Source organism: Molothrus ater, chromosome Z (genome assembly GCF_012460135.2).
Source record: "Molothrus ater isolate BHLD 08-10-18 breed brown headed cowbird chromosome Z, BPBGC_Mater_1.1, whole genome shotgun sequence".
NCBI classification, from domain to species: Eukaryota; Metazoa; Chordata; class Aves; order Passeriformes; family Icteridae; genus Molothrus; species Molothrus ater.
Window position 1 is genome coordinate 20,552,157 of NC_050511.2, and position 16,730 is coordinate 20,568,886.

Genomic DNA, 16,730 nt, shown 5'->3' on the forward strand with positions numbered 1-16,730 from the left:
AAATCATCATTAGTATTAAATATTATGTTTTGAAAAAATACAGCAATCATGGAGGTTACAAAATAAGAATCTAGAGAGAATTAAGCATCATGCCAAGTAGCATTCACATCAAAGACAAGAAACAATATGACATATTTTTTAAATGCTATTCTATACTTATTCAGTCATCTCTTATTATATAATAAGTCTACCTATCAATATCGATAGTGTTTGCCTCTCTATCTATTGTGAGGTAGCAGTCTGTACAAATAGAGCCTAAAGGGATGTAAGTACTTAGTGAGGGAAGAATGAAGCTAGAGGTAGCCAATGCTATTACAGCAATATGACACAAACAGGGGAAGGCTTTTGTGATGATAACTTAGCAAGAGTTGCTGGCAGCTGAAATACAGTATTTGGTCATCTGGGAAGATGACAAATACAACACGATGTACAGAAACGTTCAGTGGTAAAATGTAGGAACAGCAGGAGAGAGATGAATGATGTTGATGATGAGTAAGAGATTAGATAGAACGGAAGAGAAACAGAAAGTAGATGAAAAATAAGAGGAAATCTCATTGATTTAGAATATTCAGAATACTTTTTAAAATTATTTTTCATATAGATTATTGATGCACATACCGCAGAAGCAGAAGCAACCTCAAGTTGCTGTTTGAAATTCCCTGGTTTTTATTGTCTGCATGGTCACGGTAAAGAGAGAAATTGTCCACAAGTTAAATTCACTGTTAAGATACAATTTATTTACAAGCAAATGTGAGCAAAAGTCATTACAACTCCCCCTCCTGAAGGCAAATGTATGAAAATTACCATAACTGTAACTTGTATGTCATCAATATGCATGTACAAGTCTTACCTTTAAAATCAAAGTAAGACATTTTATGGTCTAGAATGTATGCAACCTATGCATTTAGATCTCTATGACATGCATGAGACCATGCAGCTTCATTCCTTGATATCAGTCCTCGGCTGTTACATAATATTCTGACTGTTTGGTATTTTTGTGTTATGATTTGGGGGAAGAAAAAAAAGCAAACAGGTAATCCACCTAGTTACTTAAGAAAAAAAGGGATCTGCTTGCTGACTATCTTCCAAAATTCCTTCAAGTCTCCCAAAGTCAAGTGACTTTTACACTGAGATATGTGAATTAATTACTCCCATTTTAGTACGTATCCTAGCAATTGAACTAGCCAAGTGGCTTCTATTTGTGAGTATTGATAATTATAGAATAATCACAGATGATTATGTTTTCTGTGATAATAATCACAGGCTGAGCATGTTTTCTAAGGTCATTATGCCCTCCCACAGTCCTCTCGTTTCTTGATTCCGTTATTTTCAGGAAAATAAACAGCCCAAGACAGAAATTATGAGTTCTATTTTTTCTTTGAATTTCTGAGAGGGACTGGACACAGTAGCTATTGAATAATTTTCATAAAATTGATAAATATATTTCTTATTTATTAAAGAGTGAGATATTTAGTTATGCAGAATAGCCTATGCAAAATGTGTATGCATGCATTTAATGTGGCTTTATGGCTTTTGGAATTAATTTTCAAACTCATTTTCTCACAATCTGCTTATTTTTCACAATATACAAGCTAACTTAATATGGGTTCATATTTTAATTTGTAAAAGCTGAATTATTTATCTATAAAATAGCAAGAGGTAACTGTCTTCAGACTTTTTATTTCTTTATTTGCTTAGTATTCTGAACATCATTGCTAAGTGGTAAAGTGGTGCTATATTTTATTCTTAGAATTCAAACTAATAGTAGGAATGTGCGAAAAACTTCACTTTTAAATAATTCTCACTGAAATCTGACAAGCTGTATTTGAATGGAAGAAGATCTTATATTTATTTCCACTCTAGAGTAAAACCATCAAATTTGTCAAGTGAAAATAATTGTAATTGTGATGGAATGCAATTTACAGTATTTCACAGAGGAAAAAGTCCAAATTATAAGTTGTCACTCTGTCCTAAAGGCCTGAGAGATGTTAATTTAAGGGATTGACCATAAATGATCCAAAGAAATGCCAAATTTAAGTATGGCTTTTATGTGTTGATTTGTAATTAATAACCTTAAATTCTGCATTTATTTTGTTTACACACCTCTGAAGAAAAACTCTGAGATTAGCTACCAAAAAAATTGAACTTATAATTTTGAAAATAATATGGAAAGTTAGAGCTGTATGAAATAAATATTTTATTTTTAAGAACTGTTATTGCCGTTGGAACCTCTATTAATTGTTTTGGTTGGGGTTTTTTATCCTTTTAATTTTGTATATTTCTGGTTCATTTTGTTATATTCTCTTCTCAGATCCACAAAGGATTTATAAAGTTTTAAGAGAGGGGAGATTATTCTTAGATATAAATCCCAATAGTTTTGCTAATACCAGACAGCAGGAAGCATTGTTTGGCTGGTGCTTGATTCTGTAGGACTGATGTTTTTGCAAGCCTTTTGTTTTGACAAATGATATGTACATCAGTGACACTTCCACGTTTTGGGATTTCTACATAGTTTTGTCTGTAGCATGTTGTTCTTCTTTTCATGTTAAATGCCTTACAAAAGTGACAAAGCAGACATCTAGCTGTAGCAGTGGTTCCCAGCTCTGCCTTATGGAAAGGTGTGTCCCTTATGGAATCAAGTCTTGTCCCATATGAAAGGCTTCAGGACATGGCATTTTCAGATTTTCACAGTAACTGATTGCTTATGTAGACTCTTTCAGATGGGGGTCTTTGACACCTTTAAAAAGCAGTTTCTGTGTCTTTCTCATTAAATTGCTGCGTGCAACTGATTTATTAATGTGCAGAGGCCATCAGTATCATATGCACAGTGAGTTCAATAAATCACATTTTAAGCATGCACAAATTACTGCTTAAACACAATTTACCTCTCTGAGACTGCAATAGAATTTAACACTTAAAACAAAAGCCCAGAAAAAGTCTATAACTGGTAAGACAGACAACATAGTGGAAGTAAAAATGGTTTCAGGAAAGGAAAGTACATTTTTACACCTTAAGTACATTTTACATCCAGGTTTTCTAGAGCCCAACAGCTGTCAGAAAGTAGGACTTGGATTTTGGTGATGGAAAAGAAAAGGGGAGATGTTTAAGCTATCATGTAAGTTTAGTCATGGGTATAAGGTGCTGGCAGCCAGCAAGAGACCACAGATAATATCAGAAGGGCAAGAGGAGTGAAATATGCAAGGAAAGCAGAGAGAAAGTGCGAGGAAGGTAAGAGCAGGATAGTGAGAAAGATGATTTTGCTGTGGAAAAGGCCTTGGAAGATGACAGTAGAAGTTTTAACATAGGAAAGCTGAAGGTTCTGGTATGCATCCTGGAGAAAGAAGTTTATAATTTGATATGTCTCTCTCTAGATGAAAAGACTTCTGAGACAACAGGTCTGTGGAGCTGAAATACTGAGGCAAGAGGGTGGTGAGGTTCAAGCTTTTCATGCAGAAGAAGTAGACCTCTGGATCTGAGAAGGATGGTAGTTTCATTAAATGGTCTTAGTTTGGGGAAGGAACTGAATATTTTGGGAACTTGAGTCTCAGTGGAGAGCTTGAGACTAAAAGTTTGGGGCATGAGATGAGAAGTTAATGGGACATGCTTGCAGTCATTCACACAGAATAAGTGCTGCTCTCTCATAAACCTTTCCAGCAATATATGATTTTTCTTTCTTGGAAATACAAATCTCACAGCTCATCTTAACTAGCAAATCTCGCAATTTAGCTATTATGTTAGCATAATCAGAATATAATGCCTCTTGATGTGCATATGGGAGAAAGCTGGCGTTTATGCAAGAAGTTTGGGATGATACCTTGTTTGTCAAAGCATGAAAGCAACATAAAAACACCTGTATACTTGAAAAATTATAGAATACTTGGAAATTTTGTTCTTTTCCTCCATGCTGTCATCAAGTCTGCAGGTGACAACAAATTGGTAGACTCAGTGGTGGGGCTGCTATTCAGAAAGGACAAGAAGTTGGAGAAAAGCAGGTGCTGCATCAGACAAAGACCCTTTTGCCAGGCGCCTAAAAAAGAAAAACAGACCCAAGTAGGAGATGGGAAGTACAGTGTAAAAGAGCACGTAGCAAGTCAAACTGAGACCTTGTCAGAATGACACAGTGGTCTGTGTAAAGTGATACATATACTGCTGGTAAAATTTATAGTGATATTAAGTTATTCACTTCACTAATGATAGTAAATATGAACTTGACAACTAATAGTTGTCAAGTTTTGATCTGTGACCTAGAGATAGCAACAGAACACATTTTCATCAGGCCTGCAGAGAACAGCAAAGTTAAGGACAGATTGATAGACTCAGCACAGGGCTACCATTCAGAGATACATTGACAAGCTGTAGAAATGTTTGGAAAGGACTCTGAAATTCAAAAAGACAAATGCTGAGACCGGCACCTGGGAAGGAAGAGCCCTTGGCAATGAGACAGGTTGTGCACTGAAAGCCTGAGGACAGATCTCTGGAAAGAGCCTGGGCATCCTGGTGGAGAGCAAGCTGTGGGTGAGCTGGAAGTATGCCCTGGCAGTGAAGAAAGCCAGCAGCATCCTGGCTGTACGATGATTTTCATACATCCAGTATGATGTATGAAAACCTGTAGATGAAGCTTTTATCCCCTACTGCTCAAGACACCACATCTAAAATCCTGCAGTTTTGCCTTCCTTCCTTGTACAGGGAAGACAGCAGTAGACTGGAGCAGGTTTAGCAGAGCGACCCAGGTTTAGCTGGGATGCTCAGAGGCCTGGAGAACCTGACCTGGAAGGAGAGGCTGAAAGAACTGGCTTCTTCAGAAAGGGAAAGGGTACGCTTTCGGGAGGATCTCCAGTCAGCCTTATCATACCTATAAGGAGACCACCAAGAGGACAGACCACCTGTTCACAGTGGTGTGTGGCAAGAGGATGAGCATTAAGGCATATGAAAAGTTCAGATTGCAAGTAAAACCCTTTCACTATGAGGACAGTCAGGTGTACACAGAGGCATTAGTCATCTCCATAATCCATAATATTCACTGTAGTGTGCTGTAAATCAGCTATTGCCATTTAAAAAAAGACATTTGGATAGTACTGGGATTAATTTTTTGAAAACATTTCATGCACAGCCACAGTAAAAAGGTAAGCAGGAATAATAACAAAATCTTTTGTCATTGTCTGGATTTGTGGTGATCCCACAACTCAAATTTTGCACATAATTTTAGATTACATCTCAGAGAAAAATAAAGGAGGGTGGAGCATAATGTGGAAAGGATAGTCTGAAGTTTTGAAGCTTTTTCCATACAAAGGAAATTCACAAGTTCTTTTGTTTGGAAAGCATATTAAAGAAAACAGATACTAGAGATCTGTAAAATTATGAATAGCATAAAGATGTTGTAGGAAAGATTATTCCCCGTCTCTCAGAGGCATTCTTGCATTAGCAATTATATCAGCTATAATAGAGCACAAAAATTGATGCTCTGAGGTCAGATGTCCACATTTGCATGTGAGGCAACTTGCAGTCCCAAGGGCTAAATGCCCATTAGTGGTTGAAGCATATTACTGGAACACTTCTGAGCTCTTGGAGCTCATCTTCTGTTTCTAGTTTTACCTGAAAGGAAAACAATTTATTTACTCCAAAACTGCTCCACCAAGGGACATAAAGTGCAGTAAATGGAGTCAGTGTGAGATCTGGTTCACAAGCATGCAGAGACACATGCAATGCTGTTTTAACACATTGTTCTGGAAAAAACTTCCAAAGATCTAGCTCACCAAGCTGCCAGGTGCTGCAAGGGCACATATGGGAAGGTCTCAGTCTGTACTTGCATTTTTTCTCACAGTCTTTCAATAGCTTTTCTCATCCATGCAGAAAGAAGAGGCTGTGCCAAAATTATGTACTTTGGTATATCTGATAACCTTAGAACACTTGTTCATACATAATTTAATTTTACATGAGCACTTTTAATGTAAATGGTTATTGTAGCTTGCATATTATTCATTTAGGAACATTTTTAGAGTAAAATTTTCTATCTGGTACCTTTTATTTTTGAGTTTAAAAAAAGTAGGTCAATTTATAAAATTGGGAGGATATTTTAATTTTTTTGTAGTTTTATTTTGTGCTTTGCTAGTACTTCATCAGAAGGTTGCAAAGTGCAACAGATGTGCCTACTGATTCTTACTGAAAACCTTTTTGGTTTGCACACTTTGGTGCATATAAAAGTGTGATTTGCACACAACGTTGTTTTTGTTATCTAGTAACAGGTTCCCACTAACAGTCTGCCAGATTCTGCCAGCACTGTGCATGCATATTCATGTGATTTCAGTAGAAGTTCTTGTTCAGAGTATAGCAACACAGGCATACGCAAGAAAGTTAAATAAAATATACTTTTGCACAAATACATGCCCATACATTAATTATTTGGGGACTATATTAGGGATTGAAATCATGTATGATAGGATTTTTTTTAAGAAGTAGAAAAATACATTAAAAGGTGTTTGGTGCTCCCTCAGGTCTTCTGTTTCATAATTCAAACCTCTACTCTATGTTGCTGTTCAGTTTTTGAGCAGCTCTACAGCTCTCAGCTTTTATCAGCAGATGGTTAAGAAATGTGGTTTACACTCTAGCTGTAAATACAAAAGGTATTTTTCTGTCAGAAATTATTAAAGAATACAGAATGCATCATAAAAATTTCTCATTACATGAAAACAGAGGAAAAATCCAGAGTACAACTGTCCTTTATCAGAATTGGACAGATTTTCTGCCTTTGCACCACAGCTCCCAGGCTCTTTTTTGTGCCACAGCCTACTGTTTGACACAGCTGCACAGACTCTTCTCCAAACTCATGTCTTGACACAGGAAAGAGGTCTGCTTCCACAGTACCTCACTTGCTACATGGAGAAGTCTGGCGGACAATGAAGAGGAGGACCCCACCCTCAGGCCATCTTGGAGACACAGGATTTTTACTTCCACTTGACTTGTTTGCATCTGCCTATATATTTTTAAGGTGTTATCAGCGTACAAACAGTGATTTAAAAGTTGAATTTTCACCTGGTATGCATTATATTAAGCAATGAACATTCTATTTAAGCAAGCACAATTCATTTAGAAGATTTATTTATTTTATCTTTGAAAAATAATCTCAGATTCTAGTAAAAAGGAATTCAAATGTGTATCAGCTGTTGAACTATGTATGTACAGATCTGGATATTTTTGATTACTGAAGAATTCAGATGAGTAGAACCCATCTTAGGGAACCCATTTTAACCAATTGCTGAAGAGATTCATTACAGTATATGGAGCCTTTCACTTCTAGACCACTGAGTCAAACTCAGTGCAAGAAGGCACCAAAAGAGGTGTTGATAAATCTGGAAACTTAAGCAGATATCATTACTTTATTATGGTAGAGAATTCCATATTCAAACAAACAAACATATTATTTTCTAGACATGGAACACAGAGCTACTTTTTAAGGAACACAGTGTTACTTTTTAAATCCTTCAAAATCAATTCCAAAGATAGCTTCTTGTCCAACAAAGTGATGAAACTTAGCAGTGAGGTGTGAGATTTCCTGCTTCTATTTGTCTTTTTGATAACTGGAGGAAGGAGTGTTAACTTTTTTTGCTAGTCAATCTGGTTCCTTTTAAAAAGATTTTTAACTCCTTGTCTGTTTTTCAGCAGGTTTTCGAAGGCGCTCAAATACTGTGACCAGGAGGCATTTCCCACATGCTGCTCACAGGATGGACTTCATGGACTTCGAGGATGATAGCCGTGGATGGCGGTTTGATATGGACTTGGTGATCATCTACATTTATTCAATCAACTGGATAATAGGATTTATTGTTTTCTGTTTCCTTTGTTATTTCTTTTTCCCTCTTTAGGCTGTAGAAATAACAGTTAAGGAAAATGAGAGTCATGTGAACAGAAAAATTGTGACTAGAAAAATATTGAAAAAAGGTTAAAATGTCTGATATTGCATTTTTATCATTCAGAATTGGAATAGACTGCGTCAAGCATGCTGTGAAGCTGTTCGTTACTTCTCCTATATGTGACAAAGTGCTTGAGTTTGGTTACAAATGTAATGTGAAATCCACATCATACTTCATTCAGTGGGAGTTTTGCCTTTGGGAAATTTTGATGGGAAAAGAATTTACCCCTAATTTATAAAATGATTACTCTGTAGAAGTACTCCCAGTTTTTAGGGAGGTCTGTGTACTACAAAAGAATGTAATCTATAGAGTCATTTAGGGGTTTGACTCTGTGTTGACACATTTCACTCACTCATTGGTGCTTCAATTCCTCATACATAAAAGCAATAAAGATGCTTACCATTTTTACTCAGATCTTTTGGGAGCAGGAGAAGTGCTGTACATACACTGCATAGACATTCATCAGAGCTATTTCAGTGCCATGATCCAAATCCTGGAAAATTTTGACAACTTATAGACCTGTCAGCATTCCACTGTGATATTTTGAGCCTATTAACCAAAAAGAAAAATTACACTGCAGTGTGCTGCCAGTTCATCTTTTCAGCAAATATTATTCAGAAGGAATCAACTAACAACCACAAGTTCTGCACAATAACAGGACCATTTTTGTGCAGATTCCCAGTGTAGCACCATACCTTTTTTACCCATTCAGATGAGTGTGTTTGGACCCTGCAAGACTAATGGAGGGCAAGCAGCAGGCCTGTTGGCTATGATGCTGTGAAACACTGACCCAAATAAATAATGGAAACAAAAGCATTCTCCAGTATAAGAAATCAGTATCATTATTAAATTGCTGTAAAAATTGAAGATACTTTTAAATGTGGGTTCTCCATGACTTTATGTCTCATGGGACAGGACATAAGAGGGCACAGTATTTATTTGCACCTTTCTTGTGAAACTATTCTAAAGCACTTTATAGTTACTCTAAATACAAATTGATGAGTTACAGTAACAAACTGCAGCCAGTTCAACAATAATTCCAGACTTGTTATTTACACAGTATTTTCAAGTGGAAGAGCATCTATTAAATTATAGTACAAGATACTAGAAATGAATGTAGGAATCAGGTTCTGAAGAATGGCACACAGTAGTTTGGGGCTTCACTTTTCAGGGAGGTACAAGGAAGTTTTTATTTCTAGTGGCATGACTCTTCAAAGTACACTGTACTTTCATTTAGAAAAGCATGTGAGTGTAGGTATATTGTCCTTCTAGTATTGGAATTTGTGTGGGAGACCTGTGGTTTTTCAGTAGGTGGTGTACTCCCCTGTTCTAGCAGAGAACAAGGAGAAATATGTTGTGGAAGGTGCCATCTGCCAAATGTGATGGAATGAAATCAGAGTTTTATTAAGAATGATCTTATATTCCTTTACTGGAGCAGCTCCAGCATGGTCAGCCTCTTACAGGCTATGAAGAGATCAGGAAAAGAAACTTTCACTTAATCTGAAAATCAGCAGTAAATCAACTACAAATATTTCATTTTCTAACAGGCTGCATAAAACAATCTTTTCAAAAACATATTAGTAGAATTAAAAATTACAGTAACTACACTGATTAGACTAAATAATCTGTTGTCTTTTTTAATATGTGCAAATTTAAAGAGATGTAAGAACTGAAATTCACTATCACCACATACTCGTGGCTTTGCCAAAAATACATTTTTGTAATACGAATAATCCACGTCCAGTTACTTTGTCTCTTCCTAAAAGTGACTAGCTCTATTATTAGTGACATTAAGCATAATGTTTTAAAAGCTTTAAGGCTGTAATAAAACATTTGGTGGAAGTATTTTAGAAACTAGGGGGTATAAGTCATAGGCTCCTGTTTGGCTACATGCAGATGTGTGGGTGTGTATGCTAAAATATTATCCACAAATTTAAACAGTTCTCTCATATATGCCAGGACTGCCATTCTAACTGCAATTTTTGTTTGCCTCTCTAAACTTCTGAAATTACAGTTCATATGTCAGAAAAGGGAGACAAACTCCCTGTTAAGACAAAATTGCTTCTACATTTTGATCTCAAAAAACCTAAAATAAAAAAATGTCATGAAAAATTACATTAAGTGATATAGTCTAAAATTCCAGTAATAATATTATTTAAATTTTTTAACCAGGATGTCTGGTAAAGCAATATCCTTCAGTAAATATTCAAAAATATATTAATACATAAGAAATGTAATATAGAAGCTAACTAGTTATATAAGAAAAAGTTACATCATTTTTAATAGCATGTTACCATGGCTTTATTTGAAAAAGGGTCACAAAGAAGAGTAAAAATACAATCTAATATTGGCTTCTTTTGTACATTTTCAACAAGAATTGATGACTGAGAGAGACATTTTTCTAAAGTTAGTCGGACTCACAATTTTGCAGGACATTTCTAATTGTTTAACTCTACCTTTCTTCAAGGCCTAAACTGTTTCTTGAGCAATATTGTTTTATTTTATATGGATTGTTATTAATTCCAGAGGAAGATTATGCTTAAATTATCAAAAACGTACATTATGAAGACTACTCCAACTCTTTGGATCAATATGGATTGATATGGATCAATCCAACTCTTTGGATCAATATGGATTGATATGGATCAATCCTCCATAAGAGGAAAACACCTAAGAAGCATAGAGTGGAGATGCACATTTTTTGTCATATATTGGGGTTTTTTGAGCTACATACTTTTGTAAAAAAGCAGAAACAGTTTAAAGGCTTAAATTTGTTTTTTCTTGAAGTCTGCTGTAAAATGCTGTCAATATCTCTTCAAGCAAGAGCAGGTCCTTTGTAGGCTATTTTCTGGTTAAATTGATCCTGATCAGCAAGCTTGTATTTCTTAATTACATAGTATTAAAATGTTTACAATAAAATTTGAGTTGTTTTTAATATTTTGCAGTCATTTCACTAGATTTTGCTTGGTGGAGTTATTTTCTTTCATTCATTGTCTTCTGTGGTATCCCTTTTGTTTCTGCTTGGGGAGCATCAAAGGTTTGCTGATTTTTTTCACTACTGGGATTAACTTTTTTTATATTAGCAGCCTTTTATTTGTTCCATTACTTTCCAGGCATCTTTTGTCAGAAATCATCCGGGGGCATGGTCTGGTTCTTAACATATTCCGATAATGAAGAATTCTCAGTACTGGTGCTGTTAGTCAAGACCATTTAGCTGTTGAAGACAGCAGAAATCCAGGACAAGACTTAGGTATCACTTTTACAGGAAAAGGACCTTCATGCCTACTCAGAAGTGTGTGAGTTTTTTGTCAACCAGTGGGTATGTTTGTAGCTCCCCTACCTGCCAAAGGTTCAGTCATCTTGCTTCTCTCATGAGACAATTCTAAAAAAAAATCCCAAAAAATAGCTGCTCAGGGAGCAGCTGCTGTGAAGCACAACAGAGTCTTTCATGGCTTGTGCCTGCCTACAGAAGCTCAGATCCAAGTGAAGCTTTTCCCAGTATTCTGCATATACACCTCGTGTTTTTATCACATGTCAACTGCCTCACTTAGTGATACTGAGATGGAAAAGAAGGAAGAACCAGTGTGTTTTGTCATTTTTAGAGAAAATCATTGCTGATAACATGAAAGTCTGGGGGTAAGATTATCTATTGTAGCTATCATCTGACAAGTAACTGTCTTCATGGTGTGTAGTGTTGCTTTTTGGATGTGTTTTCAGGATCTTCTGTTCTTTGCTATCCTGACAACATTATGAGATGCACACTCTACTTGGGGAATTCTAGGTCACAGATGAACAGAAAAGAAAGATAGGACATCGAGAGCATCTGCTGGTGTTCAGCCCCGTACCCAGGCAGAGGCTGTGAGGAAAGATGCTTTGGATTGCTCTGCATATGGACCAAGAGCAATCCAAAGCTATCCTTAGAGATGCCTTTTATTTACCAGAAAGTTCTAAGGCAGACAGGACTAGTATAAGGACTTAAAGATCACAGTTTTCCATCTCAAACACAGTTACCAAAAAAAGACTTTTCCATGAAATAAGCACAGACTGGAGTGACAGAATGACCTGACTCCAAGCCTGCAAGATCTAGCTATCACATCCTGGGTAATCAGACAAAAATTCACACTGTGACAAAGTGTGTAAAGAATCTGCTGCTCGTATGCTTGCACTGGTCAAACAAAGATCCTGATCAGCAGGTTATGGGACAACTGGCATCTGCAACCAATGCCTCTGTGGATACCTGAAACCTGGGCTGTGAATTAAGACATTATGAGGAATACATGAGACAAGATAAGATGTTGTCTGAGTGTTATCTCAGGCCTAGAGGGAAGTTAACAAAGCTGGGGAAGAAGAATGTATCAGTGATAATGGCTGAATCTATGGGCCACAAGGAAAGCCAACTCACCTACTGTGCTGAAGCCAGCTCAGGCTGGGTAAAAGTTAATTCTGGCAGGCAGAGGTTGCAGCCACCAACTCTCAACCCAGAGGAAGACTGAGCATGGGACTAATTAGCATTAGAAGTGAGGGAATCCTTTAAGCATTAGAATAAGAGAACTATGTAACCAATGACTATTAGTTCCTTTGCTTACAAAAATGTATAAACAGTGAAAAGCTTTGAATGACCTCAGAACACTACCACCAAGAACCCTGGGTTAAGAAGGACCAAAAGGACACTTCTGGATCCATGGGTGGTGACTATCTTCTGCTCTCTCTCGCTTTCTTCTCACTTGCTCTCTCCCTCTCCTTCTGCCTCTCATTTTATTGTTAAATAAAATCTGTTTGTTGTTAAATAAAGTCCATATGGTCCCATTTGCACCTTAGTTCAGGCCAAGGCTTCTGTCAGTAATAGTATCCTTAACAAACTGTGAGGTGGATTTAAAACTGACTTGAAGAGCAAGCTCATAGTGCTGTGATTAGTGGCACAAAGTCTACCTGAAGGCAAGTAGCTAGTGGTATATCCCAGAGAACAAACCTGCATCCTATCCTGTTCATCATCTTCATTAGTGACCTGGATTCTGGGGCAGAGCACACCCTCAGCAAGCTGCAGAGGACAAAATAGGAAGAAGTGGATAGTACACCAGAGGGTTGTGCTGCTGTCCAGTGGAACTTTGGCTGGAGAAATGGACTGACCAGAACATCATGCTGTTCATCAAGAGCAGTCCTGCACCTGGGAACAGCTCCCCCATGCCTCAATACATGCAGGAGGTAACCCAGCTGGAAAGCAGCTCTACACTCCCAGAAAACCTGGGAGTTCTGGTAGACTTCAAAATATGAGCCAGCAGTGCATCCTTGTGTCAAGAAGGCTGATGGTGTCACAGAAGACGGTCCTGCCACTCTGCTCAGCACTGGTGAGGCCATCTCTGGGGGACTCTGTCCAGTTCAGGTCTGCCCTGTACAATAGGAATACAGAGTTATTAGTGAGATGCCAGCAAAGGACCACGGAAATTATTAAGGGAATGAAGTCTCTCTCATATGAGTAATTCTGTGAAGTCATCACACAAGAATTGACTGGTTGAGGACTAGAATAAGTTAATTCCTCAATAAGGGGTAAATAAAACAGAAATGTCTGAAGAGAACATCATGTTTTCCCTTAAAACCAAAAAGTAGTACAATGCTAGAAAAACTTGGCCTACATTTTTGTCCCTTTCTGTACTTTTCTGTACATATCCATCTAGAATTAATTACAATTTTCTCTTCTTTCACTGTTATTTTGATTCAATACAACCAGTCTCTCTTTGGTAACCAGTTCAATCTTTAAAGAGTTATTTTTCTTCCTACTGATTGAAATCTGTGGTTGTTGCAGTTCTCTGCAGTACTCAGAAAAGTACTAAGGAAAGAATCACAGAAGGTTTAGTTATATTATTTCCGTATTAGTAATCTTAGTGTCAGAAATTGATATGCCAACTTTATATCTAAACTTATTATTTAAATGTTCAAATGTAAAATCTAATTTTTTACAGTAAGGGTTTGAATTCAAATTTCAAACAGTACCTCCTAATTTTTTTTGCCTCAATTTGTCATTCCCAATATGAGACCTTCCTTTTAAAGTGACCTGATGCAGAATAGAAGATCACATTTCTTCAAAATGGGTTCTTTAGGATTTCAAACGCTGGGATCTTAAGCCTTAAATAGGTGTGTTTAGGATGGATTTCAGCAGTGATCTGGATCCCAGCAGAATCAATGAGAGTCATCACTGTAGAATATGGTTTCTCATATACATGTGCAGCTGGATTTGTGTCTTACAAACTTTTTGTATTACTGTAAAACGTATTTTGATGGCATTTCTGGAGTTTTCAGAATTTCTCATGAAAGCAAGTTCAAATTTTATGTTTACTTATATTTGATTATTCTATGACTGAAACTAAACTGAACCTCCAGAGTGTTAAATGTATTAGGATTTCTTTGTTGCTGTGATATAACCCTGGAAAAAAATACTGTCTATAATAGCTTAGTAAAATTACTTAGTTAAAAATAACTTAATAATAATCTATTTAATTTTATACCAGACATCTTCTTTGGTTGAAATATTTCTACATTTCTGATGAGGCACTAAAATGTAGACCTATTTGAAAGTACTTTCCACCATTACACTGTGGAAGTTTAATCATAAAATGTAATAATGTGTAATTGAGGACATTCAAGTTTTCACTTGATCATAATTTTTACAGGTTTTTTTTTATTGTTAAAAAAAAGTTCCTAAATGAAGACCAAGGGTATGTATAAGCCCACATTAGGTTTTACTAAAATTATTTTATTACAGACAAATCCTACATGACAAACTTCATCTCTGATGAATACTGCAGAAAATGTCCTGACTAAGCCGACAAATTTGATCAGAGGAACGCTTCTGGATAAGTCATCAGACTGACACTGGGGGAAAAAAAAATCTCAGGGCTTGCTTCTCAAGGAAAGACTCTCATCAGGGCAGAGTTATGTAGGAGACCAAATGGATTTCCTTGTCCTTTGAGTGCCGTCCAGGGCACTCTCTCGTCTCCCCTGGCACTTTGGGGTCCTCAACTGAGCAGGTGTCCTATAACAAGTCCTCAGGAGCTATCCAGGGCATCTGACAGCACACACTGATTTTCCATTTCTGCTACATTAAAAGATTCCCCAATATTCCCAGGTTTCTTAAGGTATTTAGGTTCACCTATGACTGCTGGAATCTATCCAAAGAAGGCAAGATTATGTACTGTTATTTTTCATTGCTTTCTGTCCTCTGGAGCTGCTCTTCTATTTCAATCAGTTGGTTTTGTTAAGGCATGACATACCACTCTCCCAAAATTCTGAACTTATAACCAGGTGGGAATCCTAACCTGACTTATTCCACAGCCTTTAATGAAAGTTGTGGCATAAATAAATGGAAGGAAAATATATATGCATGACAAAGAGGAACAAAACACCTTGTTGTACTAGATATAAATAAAACCTCAGGATGTTTTCAAAGGAACTTCTGTGTCCCTGTAAAAAAGATGCCAGGAGCCAGAGTATGGTTGGTTCTTGCAAGAAAGCAACCATGAAGGTGTAAAATAGCAGATAAGCAAAGGACAGCAAAGCAACTGCTTCCAGGGAGGTACTGGATATCAGTACTGGGTAGCAGTGCCAGGATAAATGCCCTTCAGCCTGGCTTAGAAAACTCAAGATCAATATTAATAACACAAGATTATTTTACTGACTGCTGCCTAGAAAACAACTGACTGTTCCCTCAGTGTTGTGGTTTGTGTTTGGTTTGTTCCGTTCCCCCCTCTCCTAGCTTGGCAAGTTGGTCTGGCTCAAACCCCCAGTTATGTCAATCACGGTTTTCCCCTCCTCATTTTCCCTCATTATCCCTTATTTGTCCTTGTATCCCCTCCCCAGGCCTTCTGCCAATCACCGGCACCCCGCCCCAAGTTCCAGAATCTTCCAGCTAGGGTGTCGAGTGATTGGCTGGTAGGCCTGGGCTCCTCCCCTGACCTATCCCCATTGATCCACACCACCCATCAGTCTTCAATGTATGCAAATTTTCGTTCTGTGATTGGTTTCTTGTGTACCCACCCCTTCCCTGTAAAACCTGGTCCCCGGAGGGGCCCGGGGCTCCTCCTCCGCTCGCCACCTTTGGGTGGCCACCCTGCACTTCCCCTACCCTGGATTAAACCAAGTTAATTCACCCAGCAGAGGAGGGCCGTCTCTTTTCTTCACTCCTGCGGCGTGGTTGCTTCAATATCGGTGACTGTTTCCTCTCACCCCACCCACGGTCGGCACATGCTTCTGGCTTCGTGCCAGGGGAGTGCCGGTGTAGCTGAAGGTGGCTGGACTCTAAATCCCTTTAGCCGGGCCCCCCTTAAAAACAGCCACAGCTTCAGTTGCTGGCGCCCACGTGGGGCCCCTCTGCATCGATTGCCTGCTCCTGGTCGGCCGGATTCGGGACCAGTAGAGCCTGGACTTACAATCTTCGCAAGGACCCTACGGATTTTGGACTCCGTCCTTTGGACGCAGCAGCACCCCGAGGTGAGCAGGCCCTCTGAGGCAGCGCTCCCCGGGGACCGGACGGGACCTCGAGCACCCCGAGCCGTCCGGCCGCAGGACCCGCTTCGCCGCGCTTTCCTTTGATAGCCCACCGGACACGTGAGTGTTTCGCCGCTCTCCCTGTCGTCCTCCCCAGTCCCCAGGGTGTTCTGCCGCCCTCCCTTGATTTTACAGGCAGGGGCCGGTGGGTGGTCACCTTTTAGTTTTCGTTTTTCCTTTTGCGTGGCAGATTGGGCTCGAAGTTCTTAGTAGTGGACATTTGACTTCGTGGGAAGTCTCTACTAGCTATGGGTGCTAAGCTGTCCACTGCCCAAAAGAGACTTA

The 16,730-nt window shown here is 38.2% G+C and overlaps 1 protein-coding gene across 2 annotated transcripts in view; it reads left to right on the top strand.

The window, feature by feature from the left end:
* RNF180 (ring finger protein 180) overlaps positions 1-10,842 on the top strand; it is a 71,197-nt gene extending 60,355 nt beyond the window's left edge. Inside the window, exon 7 of one of the 2 annotated variants that reach the window (XM_036403938.2) lies at positions 7,657-10,842. In XM_036403938.2, coding sequence (XP_036259831.1) covers positions 7,657-7,859 — 203 coding nt within the window. In that variant the 3' untranslated portion in view covers positions 7,860-10,842. The remainder of the gene's footprint in view (positions 1-7,656) is intronic. The other variant, XM_036403937.2, reaches the window with a different exon arrangement.
* Positions 10,843-16,730: the final 5,888 nt, after the last annotated feature.